The 23,954-nt window shown below is 38.0% G+C and overlaps 1 protein-coding gene across 1 annotated transcript; it reads right to left on the bottom strand.

Annotated features, from left to right (window-relative positions):
- Nucleotides 1-8,144: 8,144 nt before the first annotated feature.
- nAChRalpha2 (nicotinic acetylcholine receptor alpha2) lies at nucleotides 8,145-23,670 on the bottom strand. The gene is made up of 5 exons (XM_065238297.1): nucleotides 23,510-23,670; nucleotides 22,896-23,299; nucleotides 9,602-9,783; nucleotides 9,223-9,424; nucleotides 8,145-8,631 (listed from the first exon to the last, which is right to left on the bottom strand). The coding sequence occupies exons 1-5, from the start codon at nucleotides 23,625-23,627 to the stop codon at nucleotides 8,428-8,430; spliced, it is 1,110 nt and encodes a 369-aa protein (XP_065094369.1). The 5' UTR covers nucleotides 23,628-23,670; the 3' UTR covers nucleotides 8,145-8,427.
- Nucleotides 23,671-23,954: the final 284 nt, after the last annotated feature.

The following is a 23,954-nucleotide window of genomic DNA, read 5'->3' as shown; positions in this document are numbered from 1 at the left end:
ATTTATTCACCTTTCCATATGTACCGTTGGATTAGATAATGAGTCACATATGTTTTAGAAATTGTTTAAAATCTAATACTGCTTCTTGATTTCAATTCCGTGCAAGCACATTGAAACGTCTTTGGACTCACTTTGGCATATGGATGAAGGCAGATAAATGGATTCGCTAGGAGTGCTTCATTTATTTATAAAAAGAATGTCAGACTATTCATATTATGCATTCTTATAGACTTTGTTTTTAAGCTTTTGAACTAAACTGTCATACAAATCGTTGATTGATTCGTTCATGTCGAAATCATTGATACAGTTCAAGCGTTCAAATCGACGTATCTGATTTTGTAAACAATCACTTCAATCGACGATTTGTGGCAACTGCTAGCTCACTCACAGAAAATAACAACACCAGCTAGTAGGGAAAAGATTCCCCTACCTGATGATGGTGTTTGTTTGCGTGGGTGGGTTAGCAGTTAAGACACATCGTTTATTGAAGTGATTGTTTAAAAAAGCAGATACGTCGATTTGAATAGTTACTCAAGCGTTGTTTCTGCTCGATATTACGGAAATGGGCGCTTGTGCCGAAGTAGTGCTCTACCCTACCACACAATCAACAAAATGGAACACGTGAACGCTTAAGTTGTTGTTGTATTAAAAAGCATCTCAGAGTTTGCTTCTGGTAAACTAAAAGGTTGAGCAGAATCTTTGGTGGCACTTCTCTCGCCATAAATCGCACAAAAGTTCGACGTGTTCCATCCAACCAGCTATTTCCTTTTCTATATTTGCTTTCATATATATATATATATAGATGGAAACAGCAGCACGCTTAAACTTATTCCTAATTAAGAAAATATAAATTCATTTAAACTCCCCCCTCCCTCCCTCGCATCAAGCTTACCGACTTCATCGTGTATGAAGTGTATACGGCCAATAATTAAGCAGTACCAATTTAACTCAATCGAGGCGAGAGCAAAAGTCAACAGTAGAGCTCCCGTGTCCTATCATACGAGGAAATCTGACTTTTGTGTCAAAGCAGTGTTTAAAGGAGCAGACACTTTAGTCTTCAGCCAAACGGCAGTTAAGAATATGTGAGAAATAAGACATCTGCTGGTTTAGTGATTTTAGAGGTGGTGTACTTACATAACTTTGTTGCATGTATCTATTTGTTGGAGTGTTTTGTGCACGGAAATAGTATCTATATTTCATACGGGTTGTCATAAAGTTTGATAAAGACAACTAAAGAGGGTCTCTGAATATCCTTGTCAGAAAAGGTGCCATGTCGTGGACGGTGGGTTTTATACCTGGTTCGGTTTAGGAATTTTTCGGTTTGAAAAATGCAATATTATCTAGGAAAACATAGAAAGTTTTCAATTCAATTGTCGAATAGGTCTAAGAAAAATAGCCTGAGAGTGGCCGTAGAAGACAATATGGGTTGAATTTGCTTTGAAACTGAACATTCAATATTGCTTCCTGCCGGTATCCTGTATTCCAAAATATAATTTGTTAACCCCCTGTTAGGTTTGATATTGGATGTACATATGACTATGAGTAACTTTTGCATATACATTGAAAACTTCTAATCATTTTACTTGCGAACAGACCCTTCGCGCCAATTTTTTTCAATTTTAGTTCTCTATCCTATGAGTATGAGTATGTATGGGTATGAGTAAGGATGCGTTTATATCAAATCAGTATAACGATATTTTCCTTTCAGACTTTTTGCAATATAGGGGAAATGACGGCTTTGTCACTTATTTACCTATTATCGTCAGGGGGTAAAGGAATTCTTATAGTGTTCATTTTTTGCAAAACAATGCTCTGCAATATAATGCACCTTCAATAGGCTAAAAAGTACCGAAGCCGTCAGCCCCCCATTATTTGTATTTTAAGATCAACTTTTCAAATAGGCGTAACTGTTTTTGAGCACTTTGATTTCATTCGTTGATTGGTCGTTGATGTTTGGTTACCCACGCAAACTTTCAACACCAAATTCCATTACTGAAATAGTTACGATTTAGTCCGCTCATGAAAAAGGATATGGCTAGTATGCCAAAACAAAAATCTTAAAATCAGGATTATTTTCTTTTGATCTATACCGTAATGCACCGAAATCCAGACACTTAGTCCACAATTCCAGACGCTTTAATAAGTTGATTTGATCAATGCCTACTATGCTTAAAACAGCACGTAAATTTATTATGTTTCGTAGGTTTATTATGTTGCAAAGTTGACGTACTAAATAATGAAAAAATAAATAAATATCCGAATTAGACTGGCCCACATTTATATGGGGGATATTTTTTATCATTTTTTCAACGGGCCAACTCCTAGATTTAAGCCATTAGGTGAGAAAATCACTATTTAGAAATTTCAGCTTATTAGGATGTAACACGAGCTGGCGCTTTTGATTTAACATTTAGATGGGGATATTCGTTAAAATGTATGGAGAAATAACATTACTTCACTCTTTTGTGTATAGAACTGATTCAGCAAACACGATTAAGCTCGGAATTTCAGCACACGTAGTTTAAATTATAAGGAACAACTTTGCTGGAGACATCATCACGATTAAACGAGCATTCTGCTCGTATATTGCAACAAAATACAGGCAGCTTATGCAACGTATCAACTAGATTACCACTAAAAATAAAAGTTCATAATTTCCACACACCAACATTCAGCCTCGTGTCTTTTGGTGCGATAACTACTCTTTGAATGTTTCAGCACTTTTTGACGTTACACGGGTTGGTGATTTTGGTTTAATGTTCATATAGGAGATTTGGTTGAAATTTTCAAATACAAAAAAATCTCAATAAAACTAACTGGATTCATGATGTTATCTTCAGCAAAGTTGTTACTCATTGATTGAACTACAAGTTTTAAAAATCTTAATTTTTATCATGTAATATGACAGTAGATGTCAATTGATAGTGGATAGCGTTATTAAAGGGTGATACGGTCAAAATTTGGTCAATATCAACTTGACGTATTTCTTTCAATTTTGCATTTAAAAAACCTGAACACCCCTCATTTTGAAGGTGTGTGTGTGTAGAATGTTGCTCCTATTTTGATTTTGGAATTCACTCTTCAGTTGTCAAAATGCCGTCCAAGCAAGAAGAGCAGCGTATCAAAATTTTGCTCGCGCATCGCGAAAATCCGAGCTACTCGCACGCAAAGTTGGCAAAATCGCTAAAAGTTGCCAAATCAACCGTTACAAATGTAATTAAAGTGTTTGGGGAACGTTTGTCGACAGTCAGGAAGTCTGGATCGGGGGGAAATCGAAAACCGGAAGCCACTGAGACGACAAAGAGAGTTGCCGGTAGTTACAAGCGAAACCCTAACCTCTCTCTCCGAGATGCCGCAAATAAGCTGGGTGTATCGTCTACAACCGTGCATCGAGCCAAAAAACGAGCCGGACTATCGACTTACAAGAAGGTAGTGACTCCAAATCGCGATGATAAACAAAATACGACGGCCAAAGCGCGATCCCGGAGGCTGTACACGACGATGCTGACGAAGTTTGACTGCGTGGTAATGGACGACGAAACCTACGTCAAAGCCGACTACAAGCAGCTTCCGGGACAGGAGTTTTATACGGCAAAAGGAAGGGGAAAGGTAGCAGATGTTTTCAAGCACATGAAACTGTCAAAGTTCGCAAAGAAATATCTGGTTTGGCAAGCCATCTGTACCTGTGGCTAGAAAAGCAGCATTTTCATAGCTTCCGGGACTGTCAACCAAGAAATTTACGTGAAAGAGTGTTTGAATAAACGTCTGCTGCCTTTCCTGAAGAAACACGGTTGTTCCGTACTGTTTTGGCCGGATTGGCATCTTGCCATTACGGTAAAAAGGCCATGGAGTGGTACGCCGCCAACAACGTGCAGGTGGTTCCCAAGGACAAGAACCCTCCCAACACGCCAGAGCTCCGCCCAATTGAGAAATACTGGGCTATTGTCAAGCGGAACCTAAAGAAGACCAAAAAAACTGCTAAGGGCGAGCAGCAGTTCAAGGCAAACTGGCTTTCTGCGGCGAAGAAGGTGGACAAGGTGGCTGTACAAAATCTGATGGCAGGGGTCAAGCGTAAGGCCCGGCAATTCGGATTTGGAAAAGCGGAAGCCTAACTGAATATTTTTCCTGAATTTTATACTAATTGAACTTGAAAAAGAAATTTAATTTGATTTTTTAAATAAACGATTTCACCGATTTACACGCGTTTTCCCTTGACCAAATTTTGACCGTATCACCCTTTATCTCAAAATTATTGAAAATCCATATAGAACAGAACTGATGTGAGATTATAGGCTGTATAGCTATACTATAATCACTACTTTCTTTTTCATTAAATAAAAAGGCTAGATACCGAAATATTAATTCCGGATGTTCTGTAAAGTTGGATATGGCTCAAGGGCTCTCCAGTATGGTCACGCATGATACAGAATTCTGTCATTAGATGGCAATACTGGCCGAGTTAAATCAAAGAGAGCTCATTATCTCTCTATTATTTCACGGTAATGACTTCGAATGTTCAGTAAAGTTGGATTATGATTCAATGACCATTCAGGGTTGCCGCGATGATTCTAAATTTTACTGGTAGATGACAACACTGCTCGAATAGACTCAATTAAACCTCAATATCTCAGTTTCGTTTCCAGATAGCGAATTCAAATATTCAGCAAAGTTGTAGAACAAGTGAAGAGCTAGCTAGAGTTGTCATAACTGTTGTTGAGTTTGAACGAATCCGAGATACCGAGCTCTATTTGATTCTAATCGCGCAGAGTAGCCATCTATCTTTAGAATCAAATAGAGCTCGGTATCTCGGATTCGTTCAAACTCAATATATCGGTATCTTACCAAGGAAAGGATTTCAAGCAAAGTTGAAGTATAAGTCAAGCGCCAGCCAGAGTTGCATAATGAAATTAAATTGAGTAAATACTGTAAATAAGGGAAATGGATGTAATGTCGTCCTAAATGCCCCTAATTTGGGCCCATACATAAATTCAGCAATCGACTAAATTTTCAATAGCGACTAAAAATATCCATAAGTACCGTCCCAATGACGCCTTCATCTAGATAACATGGATAAATAGCAGACTTTTAGCGATGGGCCCAATCTTAGATCCATAGGCCAACATTAGAGCCATTTACCCTATCTAATCCTAGTCTATAGTTTAAACCAAAATCTACATCCATAAACATGTAAAATTAATTCTAAATAATTTCAATGCGAACTAACATATGACCCACCCTAATGAAGATCGCCAATTCTCACGTGATCACACAGCAGAAATGTGTATTCATTATAAAGTAGTGGAACGCCGGCGCCGGTGGTGTAGTGGTAAGCGTGACTGCTTTCTAACACCCCAATGGGTCTGGGCTCAATCCCAGCCGAGGTCGGTGGGATTTTTCTGAGGCATAAAAATCTTTGGTCACGTCTTACTTCGGAAAAGAAATAAAGCCGTTGGTCCCGGCCCATATGTGTGTAGAATGGGTGCGATATCCTATGCAGGTGTGGAAGCTGCCTTCCTGCACATTCGATTGCCGTTAAAAGATGGCAATCGATGTCCGTCGATGATTGGCACTAGATTGCGGAACAGAGACCGACTTTAAATAAAGGAAAGAAGAAGTAGTAGCAAATAGATATCCAAGCGTGCGCAACCAAATCGATTGTCGAGTTGTTTTTCATATACCTCGATTTTTAACCATCGTCAGTGTCAAAGGATCAGTGTTTGATCAACCTTGTGCCCATGCGTGAATAACGTGAAATTCACGAACTGCAACGTTAGTGCAAGGTGACTGAGTGGCTAATTCACATCTTCTATTGGGAAGGGGGAATAACAGCAGTACAGAACGGGAAGAAATACTTCCGAATCCAGGCAAATACAGAGCCCACAGCTTGAACAGTTGCCATAAATGACAAGCAATTTTACAGGTAGATGGCAAAACGGCTCAAGTAGAATCAAATAGTGCTCAATTATCCGGTATCGTTTCATGATAGCAACTTCGAATGTGCCGCAAAATTGGAACATGAGACAAGATATGTTATCACTCATGACTTATACTCCAACTTTGCTGAGCTTTCGAAGTCACTATCTAGAAACGATCCCGAGATATTGAGCTTCATTAGATTCTACACGAGGACTTTTGCTATCTTACTTCAGAATTTGCAGCCATCATGGTCAACATGGACAGCCATGGACAACATGGATTTGCAGAACATTTGAAGTGGCAATCTTGAAATAATACCGAGAGTAATTAGAAATTCAAGAGTGGAAGTTAAAAATGTCGTTAATTCGAATTTTGGTCGTAAAAAGAATAATCGTAAAAATAGGTTGGATTGTATTACATTACTGCCACGCAAAATGAATGACAACATGATTACATTAAGAAACGTCAGCAATGAAAGCAACCACATGCGAAGTTATTCGATGACTTCTTCGGACGGCTCAACCATGATGTTTGATCAGGATCTAGCATACGGCTTAAATATTGCACATCTTTAGTGACGTGTACGATCGCGATATTCATTTTCTCCCTGAAAACAAATCATCTTCATTTTAACTCACCACATATATCCAACCGTACCAACCGAGTAACAGATCACGCGCGATTGAGGCCATCCCGCCAGGTGTCAATCACAGAATTAATAACAATGAAATCAAGTTTAAAAGAATATTTGCAATAATGAATGAACAATGCATCATCGATGTCCGGGTGCAAATTCTAGAAGCTACGATGCATATTTACCCCTAGGCAACTCTAAAGCTGCACGATAATTAAGAACTTTTGTTTAGTTTTTAGGAGAGGATATTGAAGTAGTATTGAGCGACGATATGGAAGAGTAACTTGAGAAACATACTGCGAAAAACAAACTTAGTACACGGGTGCATTACCATTTATCAAACGGATATCTTAAGGGAACCGAAGTATTTGGCTAATGACGCGTAGGATACCAAACCACCGTATGTATAAAATCTGATTCGAGAATGATTTTCACACTTTTATCTCTCCACTGGGGCTGCGCTTTGATACTCAGTACCAGTCGATGGTGAAAACACAATAGTATTGTATCTACATCCACACCTGTAATTAAATGATGCGAATCTATCAACTCAGTAATCTTGCGGGGCTTGGGTTTAAACCCATCATTTTCTGCTCAGTAAGCAAAACCGGTCGCTCTAAGGCCACCATGCCCCTTACATCAAGCTACGACCGACGATCGTTCAATTCCGGGTAATTCAAATGAAATGACGTCTCCGGATGCAGTTAACAATGTTTTTCAAACCGGATCAAGCGTACGTCATAGGTGTATGATATAGTGTAGCATATACGCCCATAGAGTGTACGAATTTTACCAAACACAAGAGATATTGTTAAAAATCTAACACTGCATTCAATTCGATCTGGATTTTCTTCGTCCTTCCTGAGCGCTTCTTTTGTTTTTGAAAACAATGGGTATCATACTATGCACTCTAATAGGCTTTGTGTTGTAGCTTATGCACTAACACATCAATACAAACATATATGTGATTTGTGCACGGTGAAATCATTGTCAACCTTAGTTTGACAAGCAGAATGATTCGGGGCTTAAATTAGTTGTTGCACCCGTACGAGGCTACGTCATGCTATTGAGCGGTTCCATACTAATTCACTAATTCATTTATTCTTGAATTTTTTTATTTGGATGAAAATTCGCAAAAAATGCCATCTTCCATCTTCAATACAATTCATTCATACCTACACATTTCGAAAACTAGGGCACTTAGAACGTTTTTATGCAGGTGCTTTTTAATTGTAAATCTGATGTTATTTCACTACATCAAGTCGAAAGAAAAATTGGATTATTATGAATTTATTTTAGGAATTTCAAAAATGCGAGGAAAGTATTTTTAAGTTATTATTGGTGCATTTTTTTTTAGAGTGTTAGTTTTTTTTTTAAATAGTTCCAGCCATTTGAACAAAAGGAACGTTTCTGTAAATTTTCATCCAACTAAAAAAATACAATAATAAATAGATTGGTGAATTAATATGGAACCACTTTAATTGTTGGTTATTGACTATTAGGCTGTGATATATTTGTCAATGGAGCGGGGATTTTCTTAGCTAAAAACATGTTAATTTATTACAAGTTCGTAAAAAGTTTTCTCTGATTAATTGATAGTCACTTTCACTGTGTGTTTAAGATTACCGTATAATTTCAAGAACTTGATATCAACCATTTGTTTATGTGTTGTGCTCTTTCGGTGACTGATTAATAACATCGTGGAAAATTGCTTTCTCGGTTCAATACGAATACACTTACATAAAACAACTCTGGAGTTAATGAGACTTGGTTGACCACCATTTAATGTCCGAAAACATTCGTTTTTGCAGAGTTAGGATAAGTTACTAGTGAGACAGCCTGTAAATTTTGTTGTGTCGTGGACGATCTCCCAGCACTTAGGCATGCCGCGGATCCTTAATGGTCAGATTGAACAGTTTCTGAGCGATAATGGAGTACTCGATGTCAATCGGTTTGGTATCATCGTACAGTGAGGGAGCTTCACATAGGATTGCGAATGTGCCGAATAATGACGCTAGTGTAAATAACCATAAAAATAAACGATCCAATACCATCGCCACAAATCCCCAATCTTGATCCTCCTGTATTATTGTTATTGGCGTTTTTTTTTTTGTTCCGTGCGAAATCGTTCGAGGTCGAGTCATTTTTGGCCAGAGTCGGTCAGTGCATGCGGATAAAATGAACCGGAAATGAGTCGAAAGAAAAAGATAATCAGCAAGTGGCATGTGTATGCGATTGTAATTATTCAAAGAAGTGCTTCTCTCCAGTTTTCCTCTTCAATTCAATAAATGAGCGTACGGATGCTACGGGGAAAAGCGGACGCATGGGAGCGAATAAATGAGGATATAAATTCTAAGATAATGGGTAGATATAAAAAAATCAATACCACGAGCACTGCTTCCCCTTTCGTATGAATAAGAGCGCTTCAATGAGAAATGGTATAGCAGAAAGTAGAAAAAGTAGATTGAACATGATACGAGCATTCTGACTTGAAAGCCTATAGAACAGAATGGTAAATCTGGAAGTGGGTGGGATAGGGTGAATAGCGAGGCGTTTCTGCTTTGATTGAGTTGGCAAACTGTTTCTAGAACTGGCACTGGTAGAGAAAGACTTCTTTCATTTATGTAGTATGGCCTATGTACCAAGAAGGAAGCCAAACGAGGAATACTTACCGCATTAAACTCGTCCTGGCGCTGCATGTGATGCTGTATAAACATAACGTTATGAATGGCCTTCTCCAGTTCGAATGGGTATTTTTTCCTCGGCGCCACATCGCTCAGCGATTCGTCCAAACCAGACATCACCGATGGAAGCCCATTATAGCCGCCTAAACTACTGAGACCTCCTCCAAGGGCTCCAACGAGTCCGCTGAATCTGTTGGGACAAAAAAGAAAACGACCTAATATAGCAAAGCAACAAACTTGAACTCAGCCGTAAACTGCCCTGACAGAGTGAACCATAATAGTAGAAGCAATTTCACTCTGAATCCGGTAGCATTAGACTGGCTTTAGAACTTCGCTCAGTGGAGGGTCAATAAATCATCAGACTAACCTATTTGTAGCTGTCGTGGAGTGTAGTCCATTGCATCCTCCCGGTCGACCTTGCATGTGTCTGATTGAATCGGGACTTGAACCACCAGAGTTTTGCTGCATTTGGGAGTGGGCTGCTAGAGCAGCACCGAATTTACTCTTGCTGATTTTAATTCCGTAGTTTATTTTGTTGGCCGCCAATTCCTGCAATATAAATATGATTTATTGATAAATTCATGGCTGCTTTGGAGAAATATATAATTTCATGGCACTTGAAAACCTGTGTGTACATTTTCGATGATTTTATTACCGTGGAAAAGGGCAAGATTATCCTATACATTTGTAGGAAACACAACAAATAAAATATGTGATGAATCTCGATCATCAGATTTCGCTAAATTTTCACATCAATTTTGAAAGTTGTCCAGAAAATGAGAAAATTTTCTTTTGGAAAATCAAAACATTTCTTGTGATGATACAAGTACGACTTTCTAATTTATGTGCTTTTAATATTGGTGCTCAAACAGGTCACTGTTAACCCTTTGCCTGTATCTTAGGGTCAATTTGACCCCAGTGCACTTTGACAGGCAGAACTTTTTTATTTGGCAAATAATTTGTCTATTTCTATCATGATTAGGTGCGTCCTATTGGAATCTTTAATACTACATGAAATTTACTCCTCCTTCTTCTTCTTCTTCTTCTTCTTCTTCTTCTTCTTCTTCTTCTTCTTCTTCTTCACATTTCAAGCTTATTGCATATCGCACATTAGCTTATAGCGTGCTCTCAACTTAGTGTTCTAGATGCACTTCCACAGTTATTAATTGAGAGCTTTCGATGCCTGTACCATTTTTGAATTGGTATAATTGTGTGGCAAGTCCAATCATACTTCTATGCCCAGGAAAGTCGAGAAATTTTCCAACCCGAAAAATTCCTAGACCGGACCGGGAATTGAACCCAGCCACCTCCAGCATGGTCTTGCTTTGTAGCTGCACCTTTACCGACTGAGCTAAGGGAGGTCCCCACCATCCCAGGGAAATTTACTCCTACATAGTTTAAAAATTATCACCTTTACCATTTTTAGAAAAACTTACGTTTTCTGTACTGCCCTTTTCAGCATAGTTGTCCCATTCGTTAATACAGCAAGCTGTATTGTCGAGTTTGATCGCTATGGGCTCTTATGGATGGGACAACATAGTTTTGGTATTTTTTACGACATTTTTAGACCAAAGTAAGAAAATTATCCAGTACATTGTAAAGTGATGGTATTGAATTTAATGAATATTTTTGCTAAAAATGCTAATAGGACTGTTCAGCAAATTCAAGCTACCGTATTTCAGTTATTGTCAGTGGATTTTTAAATGTCTTGCAGAGTTTTTTTTATGCACTTTATGTTCACCGTTGTTTTGAATATTTGAATTTGAATAACGCGGTGAAAAACAAAGTAAAAAATTTCTCGCGCGCATAAGGGTTAAAACTGTTAAAACAAAAAATTGGATCTTGTGTACCTGTACATCTTTGCTGAAGAAATGAGTATCCTACATGGCGAGGATCAGTGTTTGAAATATTGTCAAAAGTTCATTATCGCAAGCGAGCGAACTTTCTTGTTTGAGATTGAGAGGAACTAATATCTTTATCGCTTTGAGTCACCAGCGAGAGAGACCGTATGATAAAAGATATTTTTTGTTGTGAATTCCTTACACAACATTTTTTCCCGATATGTGATGAAATATTTCGCGAACTTTGACTCGTGAACTTTTTTATTGGTTATTCCTAAGCAGCCTTATAAATGTGTATTAAATGTATCACCAACAACGCTCGGGCACTCCTACATGTATGCAACTTAATTATGATCATATATAAAGCATATTACTTAACTTAGAAAAAGAAAACATCAGCAGAGTTGCATCAACAGAGTTGCACAGAGTTGCAACGAGACGATTTCATTCTACTCCCCAACGAAACATAACGTAGGAGACAAGCGCGTTTCGCGATTTTTGGTGAAATAGGATGAGAGTGCGAAAATAGAATTTTATTTCGGAATCGTTTGCTGCACTATTTCGCACATCTCGTTCCGGAACTTTTATTCCCATTTCGTTCGTGATTTTTGCATATCAGTTCTTCAGCGAAATGATTATATGAAAAACAGCGAAAGAACTTTTTTGAAAATGATCTTTCCAACACTGGTGAGGATCTCGTGGTATAAACATCTCTAACATCGAAATATAAAAATTACACATCCAAAATGATCTAAAGTTTTAAGCGAATCGGAGTTCTACGTGAGAGTTTTCGGCCTACCCCAGAAGTCCTGGATACGGAAATACGGTGATGTAAAGCTTGTACTTCGGGAGAAATTTCCAGCTGCCTTGGGCCTCGACATGCACACAGGCGTGCGGAGTCTATACATGGATGTAAAAAAGGAGATTCCTAACTTGCTGCATTTCTTGTAATTCTTGCATTCGCTTGCAGTAATAAAACCAACAACTTAATGAGGAAGATACCAGTAGGTACGCTAGTATTGTGACTGGCGGTGCATCGCCAAATAAAGAAGCGGTTGAGGTCCTCGCAGAAGAGGTGGTGGAGATGGATGTGACGTTCCCGGACGCCGAGTAGAACAGTGAAGAAGCGAGCGCTGCTGAGAAACAACAGCAACTCAACTTTAACTTCTATTACATTTTCACACCACCGTACTGTAGCGGAACTATCAACCTCTCCCTCTTCAGAACTTTTTCTAACTAATAAACTATCGCACTAAAGCTTCATGTTGATATTAGAATAGCATTTCCTCCTAACTCTGAATCGTAAACTTCACGTAAGAAGTAACAAAAAACATTTTGAATGTAATTGGAAGAAGAAAGGGAGTTGAGAGCACGGATGAAAGCGGAAGCTAAGCTCAAGTTGTCTCAAAGGAAGAGTAAGAATAATTTATGACAATGTCTCTCTAAATATATTAGTGTACTTAATATTAAATTATTTAATGATTATTGGCTCCGTGGAGTCCTTTTAGACATTTGAGTTGCTTGAAATAAAAACAAACATTCACTTTGCATTACAATAGAAATTTCAAAAATCCTTTTAAAAATCACTGAGAACCGGCAATTGGAATACGAAGGGTTAACCTATAGAAAAACATTAATAGTGGTAATTCCATCAAGGATAATACATGATTCAATCCATATATTCGAAAATCTGGATTAAATGTTAATACCCCATTCGGTAAGCTGAAACTCACCCAAGTAAATCACAACAATGATTGTGTAGAGGGAGAGTTTCTCCATCTGATAGAATTGGTGGCTAACATGGACTTCATGGATGGCAATAAACTACGAGAAATTTACGAAAGAAGCAATTGTTTATGTTTGCTACAATGGTCATTATGAATGCTCAGTATTGAATATTGAGATTATTATTGTTTTGCTCTAGCTCCAGCAATTTACTCGACATTTTTGACAAACAACGGAAGGGTTTTCATGCGACAATATTTGCAAAGAGCTTAGAATCTGTCCTATCCAGTTCCAGCTTTCGTTCCACAAAAATAACTTGAGGACTGGTAAGACATTTAGGGCTGTAAGATATTTAGGATATTCCTGAAGACGGTGCTCGAAATAGATTTCTGTTCGGTAAGCAAACCCTCTCATAGCGATAAGCTCCATCAAGAATAATGCGCGATTTAATCAAGATTTTCATTAATCTAGATTGAATTTTAATACCCTATTCGGTAAGCATAAAAAGATGATAAAACTTAGGAAAACGCAGCCATTAATCATCGCATCGCATCGCAGAGAATATAAAGATGTGAGTGTATGCAGTTATGCAGGAGAAAGAAATGAAGAAGGCGGAACAACCACACTGGATTTGAACACAAATTTCTCGAGAATCAAACCACACCTACGCAAACTAACAATGCCATTGGATAAAGGAAGTTTGTTCTTTCGGATACTGGTATAAGATTGCGTGGATGTGGTTTTATTCTCAAAAAACTTGCGTTTAATGCCATTTCCTAAGTTTGGTTGTTCCACCTATTTCAATTGTTTGTCAAAAATATTCTGCTCATTGCTGTTTTAGGATTTGCCGTGGACGTTCGAAGCCGTCTTCGAATACCAACTTCTCATTTCTTCAACGAAACCAGTTCAATTCGTACAAAAAACATACTCAATGTAATCCAGGACGATGATGCTATTAAGGAAACATAAAACTCTGTAGTGATTGGCAGCGGTCCGGCAGACGTGATTAACTCATATAATGCCGATGTGTTTTAGGTTGGGTGAAGTATGCGACAAGAAATCTCTTAGGCAGCTGGATATTGTAACGTCGTGTAAGAAGATTATTTCAAAGACACTGTACTGCGAATTGATCAAAGATCACGCTTCTCATCGTCAGCACAATCCGATAAATCGCGGATTTGTTGTTAGTGTTTTCCATGAACTTGCGGGTGAGTATTTTGGACTGGTTGGCAAATCGCTGGATCTCTGCAGAGATTTTAATATAAAACCTGTCAGTGTGAGATGTGAGGTAACTCGCTGTCTTAATTAAGTAAAATTTCTTCTCAAACTTATTTAGACATGGTTTTCGAAGATCACTAGATTAAACTTGAAGTTTACAAAATTCGCAGAAATTTAGAGTTTACAATACTTCCTTGAAGATCGCAGATCTACTCTGAAGGAGCTTTAATGCGTTCCTATGCAGTTTATGAATGATCTGAAAACTTCAAGGGAAGTCCTCTTATCTTAAAAGGAAGTAATCTGAAGTTCATGCGAAAGTCTCTGAACTTCAGGCAAAATTCTCTGAGCTTCAGGTAAAATTCTCTAAATTAAAGGCGATGTTCTCTTAACTTAAAGGGAATTTCACGGAACATCAAACGGAAACTTCCAACGCATAATTTTTGAACAATTGTTCACATAGCTTCCGACGAAAAGTTTACAGAACTTTTCTGAACTTCAGAGTACATCATCAAAGTTCCCTGAAGTTCGACGATAAGTTCAGAAAACTTCCGACAACAAGTTAAGAGAATTTCCGATGAGAGATCTTCTGACGAGACGCTCATGGAATTTCCAACGAGAAACTCAGAGAACTTTCAACAAGAAGTTCAGATATTTTCTGAAGAAAACTTCCGAAGTTCATTTAACTTCTATGAAGTTCCGACGAAAAGTTCAGAGAGCCTCCAACGAGAAGATGTTCAAAGAACGTCCGACGAGAAGTTCTGTGGACTTCCGAGGAGAAGTTCAGAGAACTGTTAAGGTGAGGTTCAGAGAAATCCCGAGTAGAAGATCAGAGTACATGCGGTGAGAAGTTCAAAGATCTTACGAGGAAAAGTTCAAAGCTTCCGGAAAAATTCAGTGAACATCCACGTAGAAGTTCAGAGTAGTTCTGAAAACATCCGACGAATGAATCAGAGACCTTCCAACGAGAACTTCACAAAATTTCCAACGAGAAGTTCGAAAAAACTTCCGAAAAGAAATTCACAGAAACTCCGACGATAAATATAGATGGTGTCCGAGGAGAATACAGAGAACTTCCAACGAGAAATTCTGATAATTACTGATAATAAATTCCGAGAATTTCCTACTATAAATTCGCAGTACGTTTGACGAAAAGTTCATCCAGAAGCGCAGCACAACCAAAAGCATAATCTATCCCGAATATAGGGCGAACACAAAATTATTGCGACACCGAAAATGTCATGCCAATTTTCTTATAATGTTTAGAATCAAACCAAAATTTTAGGGTAGTTTTATACATATATTTACTTCAAAAATCAAAAGAAAAGTTAATCGATGGAGCCTTGAGTGTAAAATTGAACGCATTTTCGCTTGATGCCTTCCATCAAAGTCTTTACAGTGTCATCCGGTACCACCCAAGCAACAATTTTTGTTTTATTTAAGTTTTATAGCAGTTGATATAACCAAATTATAAAACCTTCACTGACGACCACATTGCTTTAACAATCTCCTGAGAACCGCAATACAGCCATGTCATGGCCAATTGGCCCAGTTTTAATGCAGTCATTAAAACTTGATATGCGAACTACTTTAGGAGCATAGGATTTATGTCACTTTTATCACACTCTAGACGTGATTGTTAAAAATGAAAACATAAAACCTCCTCCAGGTCATAAAGTTTAAACAGCCTTCTAATGACTACCATAAAACTATATTACAACCGCATAAATCGCTCCTGAAGAAGTTGATAAAACATGATACGCAAAACATTTTGACAACTTTGAAGGTTTTAAGTTGGGGTTTTTGGATGATAGTTAATATTGAGAAATATTTTATTGTGGTTTTATTCTTTCGATGTTTGATGTGAAATCATGATCCTTGTCAGTTGGTAATAATGACTGATATTATTGTACATTGAAAATAAGACAACTTTATTATAATTTTAAACCAATATGTATATGCTTCACAGCATGCCGTGCAATATTTATGGTGATTATTATACCAAATAGGAGCATAAATTTAGTGCGCCATATGAATACTAAAATATAGGGATATTTTAAATTTGTCTGCATTAGCACCATGCATTAAAGAGTCATTCAAAGATTATCTATTTAGTACAAAACTGTTACTACTGTTGAGCAATAACCAGTCAAATATTATTTAATTATACATAGATGTATGAAAGTGTTTTATTGCCTAACAATTAAAGCGTAATTATTCATACTGTGTGAAATTTGTTCATACGGCGACATTTTTTTTCGTTATAACTTGCTACTCCTTAAAAATACCTCAATATAACATATTCTCTTAGATTGGAATTCTATAGCATAACATAAACCTAATGGTTGTATCTTAGCATTTCGTAATCCAAATTGAGAGCGTTAAGTTATATTTAAGCTATATAACTAGCTTGCTGGTTTTATTCGGTACAGCGAATCAAAACAAAACAAAAACCATGACCACCTGTCAAAAAGTCAACATTCCAAGCGATCCTCCTATTTTCGCTTGTAATCAAGATGTAAGAAATGCTTATTGGATCCACTAAAAGCTTTTTCAATACAAGGTTTAAAGCCGTGATGTCAATACTGGCCATCTCCAAACGGATTTAGTGAAACTGTCGGCGTTGCTTTAAGAAGGGTTCGTGGATCTTTCGGAAGTGTATCGGAAAGCCGCTTGTTCAATATTTTTAAGAGCTCCTTCACCGCACTGTGCCTTATGTAGGGATCGTATAACTGTAGTTCCTCCAGGAGTTTCATATTGTCGATCGTCTCATCTTCATCGTGTTCAGAAGCACTGAAGGGGTTTTCATTTCATATATCTGAATAGATTTGTTTTTTATAATGACTAAAAATTTCAGAGTATTTTTTGTTGTAGCAGTATATTTCTTATCTGTGAATCTTAGGCCTCTGATCAAGATGATAGTTGTAATGAAGCTTTAATGAAGGTCTAAGACTGCTTCAAGTTTTATATCGGTAATAAAAAGTGTACCATAAAACATAATTGTATGTTTTGTTTTGGTTTTATTCTTCAGTTATAAGTAGTGATGCAGAACCACCTTACAGCTACCGTTAAAACTATGAAGTCTGAGTTTTAATTTAGTAGTCATAAAACAGTTTTATAGACGACTTGACGGCCTGATTTTATGACAAGCACACAAAACCGTAATACAACCACAGGCTGGAAGGGATGCTATGATAAAACAATGATAAAATAAGAATAAATCTTCCAAGCATTTAGATTGTTACTTGGGCAGTTTCTCAATTTTTTTTTCCATTTTCTTAACATGTCCTTCTCGTATTTGACTGTCTTCTTGCTCTTCCAAAGTTCCCGCTTCATTATTGGCCAGTACTGCTCCACCGGGCACAGCTCCAGACAGTTTGGCGGATTCATGTCCTTTAGAACAAAATGGACAGAATTGGCCTCATACCACTCCAGGACACTTTTAGAATAGTGACATGATGCCAAATCTGGCCAAAATAGCGGAGCTTCGTCGTGCTGCTGCAAGAACGGCAAAAAGCGCTTCTCGAGGCACTCACATTTGTAGATCTCGCCATTTACTGTGCCCTTTGTCACGAAAGGCTCACTCCTCAGTCCGCAAGAGCAGATGGCCTGCCAAATGAGATATTTGGAGGCGAACTTCGACATTTTCTTCTTCTTAAATTTGTCGTCCACATCGAACTTGCTCTTGCCGGTGAAAAACTCCAACCCCGCAATTTGCTTAAATAAAATCGGCTTTTATATACGTTTCGTCGTCCATCACACAGCAGCCATATTTTGTCAGCATCTTCTCTTAGAGCTTCCGTGCCCGAGTTTTAGCCGTCGATTGTTTCCGCTCATCGCGGTTTGGGAAGTTCTGCACCTTGTATGCATGTAGTCCAGCTATCTTCTTTGCATTCTGGACGTAGCTCTGCGACATGCCGATCTTTTTAGCCAAATCACGGCTTGAGACGTTGGGATTTGCTTTAATCATCCGCTTCACCTTTCCCTCCGTCTTTTTGTTCTCCGGTCCCGGTTTTCTTCCAGCTCCTTTGCCGTGGTCCAACGTCAACCGCTCCTGGAACCGCTTCAACACTCTGGAGACGGTTGAATGGTGAATGTTCAACATTTTTCCCAACTGCCGGTGCGACAGGTCAGGAAATTCCAGGTGTTTGGAAAGAATTTGTTCTCTCAACTCACGTTGGTTCACCTCCATTTTCGTTGAATCGAAAAACACGACTTCGAGTTTTACAGCATGTACACAATACACATCAATAAGAAAGTGTGCAAAATTTGGTTGATTTTTACCCAATGGTAAAAAAAGTTATGCCCTGTTGAATGTGTCCCAATAATTTCGTGTTCGCCCTTTAGGCAACATGGCAAACATGGAACATGATATAGGGGAAATTATGATGATGTCAGCGAATCCAAGCACATAAAGCCACACAAGATACAGACAAAACAGTTGCTACGACTACCATGACAAACTCACTCTGTAACATAGCTCGATCGGAGTGGTAGAAGGATAATGATATATTGCTTGCCTGCTTTGTTGCAATATACATGCATGAAGACATAGCTTGATCTGAATCGAGAAAAGATATCTTCGGCTTTACTTCGTGAAGCAGCTTGCCAACAATTTGCTCGTTTCCTTCTACCGCCCCGAGTGAGCTGTGTTTTAAGGGCTGCTTGTCATGCAAAAAAAGGAAAAATATTATATAATTATTGCTTTCCACTTCTGACATATCGTTTTAATTCGGTTCGTTGATAGCATGTAATTTTGTCATTTGGAGATATTTTTGATTCCTTGGATGGTGCGGAAAAGTCCGTTGTGGTTTTTGTATTATTTTCGACACTTTCAATCACTTGAGCAAGCTGCTTCTTCCCGAATATGATGCGTATAAATTTTGTGATTTTATTTGCTGCAGCCAATCGGATTGTCCAGGAAGATGATGAAGATGATGACAAATAATACACCGATGGAAGGACGATCCGTTAGGGACCAAGCCGTAATAAACATTCTAGTAGCTGTGGTTTTCTTCTTCTTTCCTTTATTTAACGTCGGTCTCTGTTCCGCAATCTAGTGCAAATCACCGACGGACATCGATTGCCATACATTGTCGGCAATCGAATGTGCAGGAATGCAGCTTCCACACCTGCGTAGGATATCGCACCCATTCAACACACCAACGGGACCAACGGCTTTACTTTCCTTCCGAAGGGAGACGTGACCAGAGATTTTAATGACTCAGAAAAATCCCACCGACCTTGGCTGGGATTGAACCCAGTCCTATTGGGGTGAGAAAGCAGTCACGCTTACCACTACACCACCGGCGCCGGCTGTAGTTGCGGTCGGAACAGATGTAGCGAATCGGATTCCGCAAACATAAACAGAAAAATGACATGTGATATGTGTGTGTGAGAGCGGGGAGAGCTGATTTTGTTTTGACTGCGTTCTTTTTTAAAATCTTGGATTTTTTTAGTACACCGAAACTAGCGTATTGAAGTTATATCTAAGATTAAAGATAATTTTTCCTACCCAGCCAAAAATCGAACGTTCAGTATGATTATTCTTCACTGGCCAGGGTACTGCAAGGACATTGCATTCTTCTAGACTTTTCTTAAATTTAACTTTTCATCCTAAGGCCGCTAGCACAGCGAATAATAATACATCATACAAATTTAATCTTTTGTCAAATCGGTTTCCCGCATTCATTGTGCTAGCGACCTAAGTGACAGGTAAGCATTATAATTCAGCACTAATCTTGAACTATATTTGCATACAAAACAGAGATTCAATGTTTATAAAGCTATTCAGTGCATCAAAAAACACCTTTTGCTACAGAAGTTTTTGATATTCTACATTAGAAAAAAAAAAAAAATTAATATTAGGCTTAAAAATGGGACTCATATTTTTTTCAAATAATTTAGAATATGGACATCAATATTTTAAGATCCTAGAGACAAACATTTGAAATATCTGGGTATGAAAAAATCTTACATTTTCAAGCTTGGACTGAATTTATGTTTTTTTTAACTTCAACTAAGAGTTAACAGAAGACATAGTGGGTACCTGTACAATAAACATAATATTTCTTTTTCAAATATTACTACTTACGTAAACTTTGAATCCTAAATAGTTACATGCTAAATCATACCAATTTCTTATACATTTTTTTTGATGTCGTCTTTATTTCCGAAGGATAATATCACATTTCCATTTATTTCTCCTACGTACATGATGCAATTGGTTCTTTCTTAGGCTCATATTGTAGCATGATTAGGGTTACTATATAAAAAACTTGAAAAGGAGGGCATTTCATTTGAGGCTTGGAGATTAAGGAGGACAATGATTCCTTTTCTTAACATTAAATGAGGACAATGAGTTTTTATCAAACGTTTTAATAATATGTGCGCTATCACAAAATTCGTGATTTGCAAAGGTTCAATTGAGATTGCTTATAACATGTAGTCGTTACCAATTCAATTCATCTTCTACAAAACTACAGATTTACAGCCTTACCATCCCATCTTTTATCATGTCATCGCTGATTGAAACAAACATGGAACATTTAAGCAACCTGTTAATTTTAACCATTGATTCAGCACAGGACTCTAAGGCTGCTGCCATAGTGGGAGCGAAGAGGCGTGCTTAGCGTTCTATACAAAAGAATTCCTATTATGGATATTATTTCTTTCATTGGATTTCACGTAGTGCCTCCGCTCTCAGTAAGGCAGCGAACTAAAAAAATCAAGCGTTAATTTTTTTTTAAATCTTTATTTGAGAGATTTCAGAAGGCTAATCAAGCGTAACTATTCAAAATGACGTACCTACTTTTGTAAACAATCTTACAATCGACGATTTGTCTTAACTGCTAACTCACCCACGCAAACAAACACCATTGTCAGATAGGGAAATCTTTCCCCTACTAGCTGGTACTAAAACCAGATACGTCGATTTTAATAGTTCTGCTTGAAATACCTAAAATCCCATAGAACCAGAACGTCAAAATCAAACACATGTGCTCCATTTGGTGAATTTTTACTTAAATTTGACAGATAGAAAATTTTCAAATAAACCTACTATTGTACCAGACTTATTCCTGGCAGACTAGGAATCAATTTTGACAACTACCTTTTCGAAAATCACACGATCAACAACAGAGAGATTTTCGAACATTATAACATTAAAATTCACCAAATGAACCGCAGCCTAAATGTAGGGGGGTTGACAGCTGTAGTATATAGATTAGTGACGTTTAACGCACGCACAATAGCGGGTATATCGCCGTGTAAAGTTGTTTATTATTTTCCTCTGGTTAACCTAAAAAATGTATGAAATTAGATGTACACGCTATTTCAAAACTACCCAAATTTAGGTAGAATCCACCCATATCGGTCAAAACTGAACCTACCCAAAAATGGGTAAACTGTGTTTGAAGTGACAAGTTGAAAAATGAAGAACATCGACATGAATTCGATCGACGTTGTTCATTTGTCAACTTATCACTTTAAACACAGTTTACCAATTTTTGGGTAGGTTCAGTTTTAACCGATCTGGGTGGATTCTACCAAAATTTGGGTAGTTTTGAAAAAGCGCGTATCAAAATAAGCTTGACAGCGATTTGTTATGTATTTCCTCGAATTTTCACTAACACGCTCTCACATATCACACCAATACAACCGGATGTGAAATAATCCTAGTCCCACACTCGAATGGCATTTGCTAGATAAGATGAGGTTACGACATAATAGAGCAGTGCACGGTCCCTAACCTCAGTTTTTGGTTCCTATCATTTTGTCTCTGTGTAAAAGAGATGGGAACGAATGGGAGTCAAAACCAACCACTCATAACTGTCAAAATTTACGGGTGAGAGAAGAGTGCAACAAATCTTCGTGCACTGATCTATTAAACATTTTTTTTTTTTTTTTTTCCTTTATTATAGAGATTTTTAGCCTGAGGCTAGTTCATCTCTTGATCTATTAAACAAATAAGCACTGCTAACAACGTTCTTTGAAAACAATTTTATGAATATGTTACTGGAAAAAGTTCAAGGAATAAAAAAGAGGACATTTTCGAGCAAAAGGAGGATGTAGAAATATTATTGAAAAAGGAGGACATGTCCTCCTTTAGGATACCATATGGTAACCCTAAGCATGATAATGTGGCTTCCAAACACACATCATTTAGAATTCGTCTAATACTTAAAATTGGGTGAAACCATGCTTTTCAAAGTTTCCTTATATTAATACCCACTAGTGTAGTATGTGTATCCAAAACAGTGTGCAGTAAAAACCTTGATATGTGTCTTAAACACTAAACTCAAGGACCAAGATGTAGATATAGTTTTCCATTTGGCGAGTCGAGACTACTCCAGCATCAAAATCACTCAATTGATAAAGGTGAAAATTTTCTACTATTGGACATAACCTGCTTGCAATTAGATCGGTCGTTCCGGTCTAAATTGCTTCTTCAATTATTGAGAACTGTCGGGGCCATTAATGCTTCCAAATGTGGCAGGAAAGCACCTAAATTACGAATGTGCTCGGTGTACATCCGCCCGGGCTAGATAGGCAGATGTGTATATGTATAAGCAAAACAGTTGCAAATTGCATCAAATGTGAGTTCAACACCTGTGTCCTCGGGTGCTGTGCAGCCAGCCAGGTTCACCATAGGGGTGGTCTGAATTTGTTTTTGCAGATTCTGGTTTGTATGCGAGTAGGTTGCCGATTGTTGCTCCACTTTTAAATATCATTCGTTTTTGAAAACAATACAATAACATGCAATAATTTATTTAACCTATGATCTTTAAGCCAACCGTACTTTTCGGACCACCTCCAGTGTTCAAGGATGTGCTAGGTCATGTTCTGCATTTTACAATAGAAAAGAGGAATCCTGCTTACCTTGAGCAAATCGTTTGGCACCCGCATCAGAAGCAATTTTGGCAGTCGTAGTATAAAGAACTTCCTGACCCACGGTGCCATCTTGTGTGTACTCGGTTTGCGATAGTGTATGTTCAGTATAATAATGGTGATCACGACGCTGAAACCGACCAGTATCATAGTGAACAGCAGGTACTTGCCGAGCAGGGGCAGTGCCAGCGAGGTAGAAGGAATGATTTCCGATATCAGAAGGAAGAACATGGTCTGCGACAACAGAATGCTGATGCACAATGCAATTTTTTCGCCGGAATCAGCTGGCAAATAGAATACCAACACAGAAAGGTATGAGATGCCGACACACGGTATTATCAAATTGACTGTGTAGAACAGTGTTTTTCGTCTTAATGTGATGTTGAAGAAAATATCTGCAACGAGAAGGAATGAGTAGAAAAGCATTAGTGCTGTGAGTGCAAGCAGGCGAAAAAAGCAAGACACGTGAAATTGATGCAGTGGAAGAATGCGTCCCTTGTGATTTTGTACCTTTTTTTTTTGCTCTCATAGATATGTTTGTCGGATACCTCGGCCAGCAAAGAACATGGCAAATGCTACACGTTCGAAGGAATTCGATTACTTACCGGGATATGGCTCCGCACAGCAAGGATAGTATTTTTCGTGACGTTCTGCTGGTACTCCCAAGATGTCCCACTCCACACTCGGGTAGTACTCACGTAAGTCGATTCCAATCTTTACCATATTGTCGGAGTTGTTAAGTTGATTTTTATGCTTCAGATCGATCTGGTGGAAAAGCAAAATAGGGAAAAAAGAAAATCTCTCAATGCACTGATTCAAGCGAGAAAGCATGAAGAATTGTAAAACGTAGACAGCTATCCCGTTGTTGTTGTTGTTGTTGATGTCCGGAAGCTGTGTTATGAATCTTTCATGGCTGGTACGAGAAATACATCGTATGAAACCACAATTGACACATGCTGACATACGAGCGTTAGAAAATTGAACGAAATTCTGCGGACAAGTTGGGTTGATCCCATCGCACTCATCGTCATCGAATAACAAGCTTGTGGA

Source organism: Ochlerotatus camptorhynchus, unplaced genomic scaffold, assembly GCF_037179485.1.
Source record: "Ochlerotatus camptorhynchus isolate MF236.1 unplaced genomic scaffold, CSIRO-AGI_Acam_v1.1 ptg000752l, whole genome shotgun sequence".
NCBI classification, from domain to species: domain Eukaryota; kingdom Metazoa; phylum Arthropoda; class Insecta; order Diptera; family Culicidae; genus Ochlerotatus; species Ochlerotatus camptorhynchus.
This window is presented reverse-complemented; position numbering and strand designations above follow the sequence as displayed.

What these genes read in the sequence shown, in the direction of transcription:
- nAChRalpha2 (XM_065238297.1), bottom strand. Translation starts at nt 23,627, where the DNA reads ATGGTAAAGATTGGAATCGACTTACGTGAGTACTACCCGAGTGTGGAG. An exon ending in TGCCAAACGATTTGCTCAAG is followed by an intron (nt 9,784 to 22,895) that starts GTAAGCAGGATT and finishes TTTATATTGCAG; the next exon opens with GAATTGGCGGCCAACAAAAT. An exon ending in TCCACGACAGCTACAAATAG is followed by an intron (nt 9,425 to 9,601) that starts GTTAGTCTGATG and finishes TTGTCCCAACAG; the next exon opens with ATTCAGCGGACTCGTTGGAG.